Source organism: Pocillopora damicornis, chromosome 2 (assembly GCF_964200805.1).
Source record: "Pocillopora damicornis chromosome 2, jaPocDami1.2, whole genome shotgun sequence".
NCBI lineage: Eukaryota > Metazoa > Cnidaria > Anthozoa > Scleractinia > Pocilloporidae > Pocillopora > Pocillopora damicornis.
Genome location: NC_142671.1, coordinates 22,534,101 through 22,543,068, shown reverse-complemented (window position 1 = coordinate 22,543,068; position 8,968 = coordinate 22,534,101). Strand labels below are relative to the sequence as shown.

Below are 8,968 nucleotides of genomic sequence, written 5' to 3'. Positions count from 1 at the left end.
TCAAAGTTTACAATAACACTACCAAGAAGCCTTGAAAGATAGTTCTTTACGATGTGGGTTTTATTTCTTTGGGACCTTTGACTATCAAAAGATGACCACCAGCCAAATTTCAGTTAAATTACCATGACCCCATAATGAGATGCATAATAACAAAATTAAACGCGTCGGACACAAATAACTGTTTTGGTCAGTTATATCTTCACTGGCCGTTAAAATGACTAGAAACATATTAAAATGTCTATAACTACACTTGATTTTTATATACGGAGACAGGAGAAACAATTTTCGACTTTTGCTACCCTTTGAGAATCACGCCATAATTCTGCATAATTCTACACACAACAGGTTAAACAGTTCAATTGCACTCAAAAGGTTAAATTTGGCACAAAGCCATTAGTTTTCGTTTACTTCTCATCCGGTGAACATGGATTCGAGCATTTGCATCCCTTCTGCGCCTTCTGCACTCGCCAGTTTCGAATTTACTAAAAATCGTCCAACACAAAGATGAAGTTTCACAAGCAATGGTGAGCTCAAGTGACTAAAATCCGATATGTAGGACTCTGCTGTCACGCAACGCCTCCATGTAAATAATACACGCACCGCTTTTATAATCAGCAGATCAGTTATTCGTAAAACGTTCAGTGCTCAGTTACTTGGAAGAGCAGGTACACTCCTGGACTAATTGTGTGAGTCGTGCGATGAATGGCTTTTTCCTCTTCTGAGGTGAAATGTCAGAAATATCCAGCCCAAGGTCTATGCAGATGTCTCTTAGCCTATCCACTCTAAAGTTGTGAGTGTACGTTTTTGTACAAGTTAACAGATGTTTAGATCGAAAGATACAATCGGATGTTGAATAGCCACATCTCTCATCACATTTGGACACACTGCAGATAGATGGCTCTCAGCTTCGGCGGAAATTTCGTCCTTGTCGACGCTCTCCATGTCCACTTCTGAGATTTCATTAGCTTTTGCTCGGTTACCGGCGGCTGTAACTTCTAATCGCTCTTTACTGAAAGACGGCTGAAGAAGCCACTAATCTGCTGCGACGTAAGGACTTCATCAGGTTGAAATCGACGTCCCCCCACTTGGTCTCTTGCTAGGCTCGTGGTTTTCGAAACTTCCTGTGGATCGCTTTTCCGTCCACTATACTCCCCTTTTTGAAATTGGTCAGTTAAGAATTCGGTCTGTTTCCTTGTAAAACGCACCTTTTTCTTAATTGTCTTCAGGGCCCAACCCATTGGAAGAGGCGGCAAGCCGTCTCTCTTTGATTGTGCAGCAACTTGAACGCTTGGTATTCGACTGCGTCCCTCCATCAGCTTGGAAGAATATTCTCTTCTAGCTTTATCGTAGAGAGTTTCCTGTTCGAGCATCATTTGGTGTTTTCCAGTATCTAGGTGTGTCTGGAGGTTTGCAAAGCGACTGTAGGCTTTTACACATCCTTCTTCTGGACACGGGAAAAGCACGTCATCTGGCTTATATTCCCCAATACAGCTTCGATCTTGGTTTTCGCTCTCAGTTAAGAAATTTGCTTTGACAGAGCTTTCCTTAATATATCGGTGTCTCACAATCTTGAACGTCGGTGCGCCACTTGACTCTGCGATGGCGAGTCTAGGATTTCCAATTTTTCGGGCTACTTCATGACTCCTTCGAACTTGGCCCATGGCACTACTTTACCGGAACCTACATTGAATGCTCTCCACACTCGTGTGTCACTTTCATCGTACTCAAAATTGTTGAGTAAGCTTATGCCATCACATTTGATATTAAAGGTGCTTGACGGTTTGGCAGCACTGGCCAGCTTAGCTGAGATGATTGAATTTCCGCTGTGATAACAGCCAGCGTTATCTTGTTTGTAATAAGCCATTTCCAGCTCTGGAATTTCCTTTTTCAGGGTAGTGAGGCAGTCAAGCATAATCGAAGCCACAGTCACACTGTCTTGGGCGCAGCTTTGAAATACGTGAACAGATGTCTGCGATTCAAAGTGCTCAGAACCCTCTGACCGTCTTACGGCAACACTAATGTGCCATGGCAATCCTTGCTTCGCAAACCAATCTGACTGCGCCTCTCAATATTTTCGGGGCATATATTTCATTGCCCAGTCCTGGACTAACAACACCGATCGGCTGTCGAGTTTGGCTAAAACTGAATGCTTCGCCTCAGCTTGGTGGACTGAACGTAGCTGATGGGCTTTCCAGCAAATGATATCATCCCTTGCCTGTTTGATGGTAAGTTGCATGTCAGCTTGATCTTCTGCTGACGAGAGCGCACTTGAACACTCGTCCTCTGTGGTACACACAATACTTCCTGTAACTCATAACACTGCTCATATGACTCATTGTGGAGATGGTCGCAGGAGCCTCGAAATTCAGCATTGCTCTGGTCACTTAGCGTGTAAATTCGACAATGATCGGGAACCTTTGTGGCCTCCACTGCATGTACCTAAAATAAAAAGTAAAATGACAAGCGCGTGATTCAATGTATATTTACAAAGCATTGCATGCGCATATGATCGACATTTCAAAAAGATTACTTAATCGATTCTCAGCGTTGTATACTTGTGTGTAAGCGTATTACAGTGAATTGTAAACTGTTGTTTCATCAATTAAGCATAAAGAAGATTTGGAGAGAAAGAAAGCGGCAGCCGTGAATCATAGTAAGAAGTTTACTACATTTGCAAAGGCAACGCATAATTATAAAATATGCACCCACCTTGTAGTCGCCCTTTAGGTACTGCTTCGAAAAACGAAGTTGCTGCTTACTTTCCCTCGCTCATTGCTGAGTCTTGCCACAGTCAACAAGCTTGTCTACGAGTTTTTCTATAGCATCAACTGCTTCCATTCCTGATGCTGAAAAGTTATCAAGTCCTTGCAGAGACTTGCGAACAGATGAATAACACAAGGCCCAAACTCTCTGTAGAGTTCTCTTACTCATAGGCTCAAAGTTGGTTTCACAGCAGTATTGTTGATACTATTGGACAATACGCTCTGGTATCATTGTTCTGATAACATTGGGTGTTTTTATAATCTCGCCAGTCGACAATTTTAGAAGTTTTTCCCCGAAAGGAACATCTTGAGTAACGTGTGGACTCGTTATGAAAGAAACAAAATGTTCTAATCTTACAGGTTCAATTCTCATTCTCCTTTTCTCCTGGTTTGGAAGAGGAGCAGCTCTTCCGTGTATCAGGCTTCGCGAAAATCCCGCTTCTTGCTAAAATAAGTTCAATCTCTGTCTCAGCACCTGAAAATTGTAAAAAACGCTTGTGGCTTCCTCTGCGCCACAAACGCCACCTACAATATCATGTAAAGATTAAGACATTCTTTTTCTGCTAGAGTTAAAGCAACCGTTGTCTTTATTCCCTTCACCGACGATTATTACGCTTTTGTTTTTTGTTTACTTTCGTTAACCCATCACATTTGTTTTCCGTGGGAAAATTGTATTGTTATTTTCGTTCCATAAGGTTTTCACTGTACGGTTTATATTTGTGAAATTTTGTAAAGTCTATTTCTTTGTTGTATCGTTCTCGTTCATGATGTCAATATATTTGTTTAGATCTTATATGTGAGGCAGAATGAATTGTTTGTTGATCTCGTTACGTGACAGATTATCATATGTCACGCGCAGAGTGACAGGAACCTGTGAAAAATTAAAATCCGGCAAATCGCTAGCGTTACCTGCCGTTTTGTACGGGACCCTTTTTGTGTGCGACGTCGATAAAATCAAAATTAAGATCAAAGTAGACTAAACGTAACTGGGTTGTGACGCGCTGTAGAAAATGACAACAACAAGTAACTTTATTTTACTCATCCCGGCTCAGTGGCTTCAATGAGTTAGCCGGTAGGCCACCTTCACACCAAATTTCAAAGGACAGTATTTCGAGAATATCTTCCAAGCGGAATAACAAGGGCCTATAAAAGATTTCTAAGGTAAGGAACTATTTATGTCAAAGCAAAAATAAAAAGCTAAGTGCGGCTGCGACTCAAACAATGCTTTGCTTGTGTCATTGCAATGTTGATTTTGTTCATTTCAATATGGCGCCATTTACAATTTTAGCGAAGTTTGGTTGGTTGGTACATCAAAACAGCGGAAGATACCAGAAAAATGAAATGATGAATTTGAAGACCCACCTTATAAGCCCTCGTGATAGTATTGCTGGAGATTTTGAGAAACTACCACATGCATTTTTGCCACACTACATTAGGCCGGGTTTGGCATGAATTAAATATGGCGAACACGTCCACTGGTAATTAACCCGTGGTTTCGTCAGGAAGGACACGATACAAAAAATATCATTATATCTTGGTAATGGAAGGCCACATGTATATATTTATAGCTAGAGAAGTCCTGCTGTTGCATTTTAGTTCATGCAAGGACGGCCTGAAAACTGCATAATTTAGAGCTCGCAGGCACTCATTTTCGATCATGCAATTAGTATCGGTTTATTTCCGTTAAAATGAATATTTACAGAAACTAACCTCACTTCACTTTAAATAGTACCTATAGCTACCTGTAGACAAAAAATGGGACGAAATGATTTTTTTACCATGTCCGCGATTTTGTTATTTTTCTTTGATTTTTAGAGACATTCACTCTTAACTACTTTTGTATGTGCGGTAACTAACTCGAAACGTGGCGCTGTTTAAGTATATAAATAATATTTATCATTTGCGCTGAATAACCAATTTACTTTGTGCTTTCCCTTCAATTCCATGTGCTTTCAAGTGAGACATCGCTTGCCCACGCTGTAAGTGTTATAAAGTAGTCTTGTAGCAAAACCGAAGATATTTGTATTGAAACAGGAGAAAGCGACTGTAACTAATGTGTTTAGAGATCAGGAGGGAAATAGGTCTTTTTCATCGGGTATCTACCTTTTTTAAGTGTATTCGAACTTTGTGGCCATGTTATTGTAAAATCATAAGATCTTGTGAGACCATTGATGAAGTCATCATATTTAGCTTGATATTAAATTCTTTATTTTCATAACAGTCGACGGATTTTTTGAAAATCTCTTGCAGGCACCATCTACATACAGATAATCAGTGTTGAGAGGAAATTTAAAACTTCGTTGAATCGAAAATGTAAACTTATGCATGGTTACCAAAAGATATGTGTTCATCATACTTTGAGATTTGAAATTGATGAATTGGAGCTCTTTAAGATATACTGACTTCATGAATGAAAGTTTAAATGTAACAGTAAAAGTAAAATAACCCCAGATGATGTAAATATATTTTTCTATTCTCCTCAGTTGTTATCGTCGCCAGGCCGTGAAAGTTTTCGAAGAGATGTCGAGAATGGAAAGATGTGACTGAGGCCTTACATTCAAGCTGTGAGTGGTCTATTATCTCGTAGTGCAAACACAATTTTCCTAGCATGAAAAATTATGTATAGAACAAAATATTTGCGTTCGACGAAGGGGAAGGCATACTAAAGGCGTTTCGTCTTTACGGAAATAATTCTCGAGGGTTTTATGGACCAGTCCCAAAGAGATCGATCGTGACGCCTTGAGCTGAAGACACCGATTTTTTTCTGCGCAATCAGTACAGAAAAATTTACTAGAGATCGAACGCACTTTACTAATCTTTGATCATTACTAGTTTTATTACTATTTTGTACTTCATTCCTGAGCTACCAAATAATTTTGCTTTCGTTCGTGTGTCCCGGCCTATTTATTATTATTCAGGGACATTGTTAGTTACTTAATGCTTAATGACATTGAAGTAAACCAAGTTGCTAGTCAGAAAATTATGCAATATGGATACTGGCTCATCAGATTTTGGAAAAATGTTTATTACGCAGTTCGCAGAACAACACAAGCGTGAGACTCAACAAATTATTTACAGGTATTCCAAAGAAAATCCACAAATGTTCCAGTAAGCAGGCCGAGTAAACACTCATGCAGTTAGGCAATAAGGCAGGTTTTCTACGGACAAAAATGACACCTTTAGCAAGCGAAATTACAATACATACGAAATACGATGGAACTTACCGACTATTTCTAGTTTAGGGTAACCATAACTCAACAATTTTGGTTAGCAAAATATGCTAGTACAAACACGGCAACTAGTTCTTTTTCGACAAAGCTCATGGTCGATGTCCCGGATGTTGACGTCAAAATGCAGGCACTCAATGGGAGCTACAACATTTTAATGCTCGATTTAACAAATAGAGTCCAATAGTACATCGTTAAGGACCAATTAAAATGTGATTCAGATCATCACATAGAGTGCTCTAATTTTTGCCAGCGGAACCTGTATTAAGCGGTCAACATGTATTAAGGGGCGGTAACCATTCCTTGTGGGTGACCGCTTAATACTGGTTTGACCTACATTAGTTTTACCAAAACTTGACGCATGATTTTGTGTAAACATCACAATATCTTTATCAATATCTTAAAACTTGTGCAATATGGATACGGGCTCGTCAGATTTGGGAAAAATATTTTTATGATCGATACCGCTCTTACTTTAGCCAGCAATACTTGGAGTGTGAAGCTTAGTGAAGGTCTTCTGTGAAAATCTAGGAGGTCCATGTTGAGTCCTTTGGCGAATGTAAAGAGCCGTGACAGAGTATATACGGCCAAGGAAACGTGCAAAGCAAAGTTGAGATAGTTCTTCCGCAATATCCTTTCTCTTCCTTAGTCATGATGACATTTCAGTAATACAGTTAGAAGGCTTTTGTTTTCAATATCTATGGAAACCAAGGATTTTGCCCGTGTCTAGTTCTTAGCTATAATTAGCTAATTGATACTGAAAGTATTATGGGCTTTGGGAATTAAGGAAAATTTCGCTCACTGCTGGCCAATCGCAGCACACATTAGATCTTGACAAGTGCTTCTCGTTATTGACGGAAGTTTGTGTCTCACCCTTTAGATCACATGTTTTGTTTTATTTTTTTCCCTCAGGATTCTGAGAAATGTAATATTGCCTAACTAAGTTGGCCGTCCTTGTTTCTATAATCGGAGACTTGTTTTCTTATGCCAGAGTTTTCCTTTGTAGTTGGTTACGTGTTTGAATTTTAACCCCCAGGGTTATACTGAGTAACCACTTGAAATCAGTCTGGTTTTACATCACGATCTTATTCATGACCTTAACTAGTTAGTGCAGGAAGTTTGCTCGTGCTGTTCAAAAAGGTCTGAGAAAACCTGTCGGCACCAAAAAGAAGACTCAGCTGCAAAACCTACGAGTCCGCTGGTAGAAGTCTGAAGTAGAAGTAGAATGAATTTTCTTGTCATTCCTTCCTAGTATTTATCTGCCGACATAACAAGTGATCAGACAGAATGACTTCGCCTTAAGGGATGGGTTGAAACAAAACACCATTGGATCAGTTTGGATAGGTCAACCGGTACATGAAATTATAAACGTTGCACGACATTGATTAGAAACCGAAACATTCCGAGATATTTTAGACAAGACAACCTAAACTGTAACTGATATTGGTTTTCTGGTATAATTACCCGCCACTTGGAGTGTTGGAAAAATACCCTTAAAACCCCCTAAAAAATGAAAGGCAGACAAAACTGCACTATGCGAAAATAAAGTTTTTGGCCACGGAATGAACAACTTCACGTCATATAGAAACAAAAAAACAATTTACTTTAACTATTCAACGGTGAAGTGACGTAGTTTTAAACTAAAATGACAAACAATAACAAAAGTTACACAATATGTGATATAAGGAAATAACAAACAACACGACGGAAAGAGGTCTCTTAAACACTAACGTTGTCAAGGCCGCACAAGAGACCAATATCAATACTGCAAAATACAAAGGCCAAAAATGGAAAAAGACAAGCGAAAATTACGTTAAGTTATCGAACAGCTGCACTTTGCGCGATAGGAGAGAAGAAAGGCATATTGTTGATATATATATCGAACAATTATGTGAGGTAGCAAGAGGTTGGCAATGAAAATGACGAAAAGAAAAAGGTGCTAATGAAACAACAAATATAAACGTTGGCTGGTTACCGGGTGAAAAGACTTAAATAATAAACTCTGAACACGTGAAAAATCCAACACGAATAAATGTTGCACTTGGAACTTACAGCAGATATCACCTTTAAAAATATGTAATATTTAACAAAAAAAATTTAGAAAAAGACAGGCATAATCGTGCTTCTCTATAAAATGAGGTATATTACAAATCAGAAATAAGGTATTTTGGGATCTTTGTTACTGCTGACAGTCAGCTTTTCTTTCATGGCACAAGTATGGTTGTTACGTTATATGCTTGATAGATGTATGCTTTTGGATATGAGCCAGTTTGTTTTTCACAATGGCACATTATCATTTGCGTAATGTTGGCTTGAGGTAAGATGATATTGTCGTCGATATAACCAGGGATTAGTCAGGGCTGGTATCAAAAACAGTTTTTTTTTTCGAACTTCTGGCAGAAGCGCAGAGTTTCTTGTTGTTCCTTTAGTATGCTCCTCTGGTAATACACGGTAAGCAAACAGAATGTTTTATTTAGTATTTTAGAATACGCGCCGACAATTGTTTAGGTTCCAATATCTTCCATATAACTTAGGCTAAGTATTTGTTTTCTTTTCAGTCTGACTTGGACTCACTCAGACACCATGATACTCACTTCGCACTTGTTCAAAGCGTTGATAGTTTGTGTTCCGTTCGTTCTTGTTATTTGCGAAGCAAGGAATATCTCTGAATCAGGTGAGTGTGAACCTGTTTCAAAACATTTTCACTCGCAATGCCACGTTCTGAAAATCTTTCCTTGCCGAAATTTTTAACTTTAAGTCAATTAATGTTGGCACGTATGGCGCAGCAACAAGAACGCTCCGCTCACCCAGATCGACTCCCACAATGTGAGTTGGATTTGCTTTTATTTTTCGTCGTTCGCTTTCACGAGGGTTTTTACCCCCTCGACAATAATCTATCTTCCAATTGTCAATTCGATCGAGAGAAAGTAGACGAAGAATCACCTGAGGGATTTGCTTTTCTTCGTAGTTAATCCAAAT

The 8,968-nt window shown here is 39.1% G+C and overlaps 1 protein-coding gene across 2 annotated transcripts in view; it reads left to right on the top strand.

The window, feature by feature from the left end:
• Positions 1-8,204: 8,204 nt before the first annotated feature.
• LOC113684947 (uncharacterized) overlaps positions 8,205-8,968 on the top strand; it is a 59,039-nt gene continuing 58,275 nt past the window's right edge. The window contains exons 1-2 of one of the 2 annotated variants that reach the window (XM_089196411.1): positions 8,205-8,306; positions 8,548-8,663. In XM_089196411.1, coding sequence (XP_089052537.1) covers positions 8,272-8,306; positions 8,548-8,663 — 151 coding nt within the window. In that variant the 5' untranslated portion in view covers positions 8,205-8,271. Of the gene's footprint in view, positions 8,307-8,363; positions 8,441-8,547; positions 8,664-8,968 lie in introns of those variants that run through there. The other variant, XM_089196412.1, reaches the window with a different exon arrangement.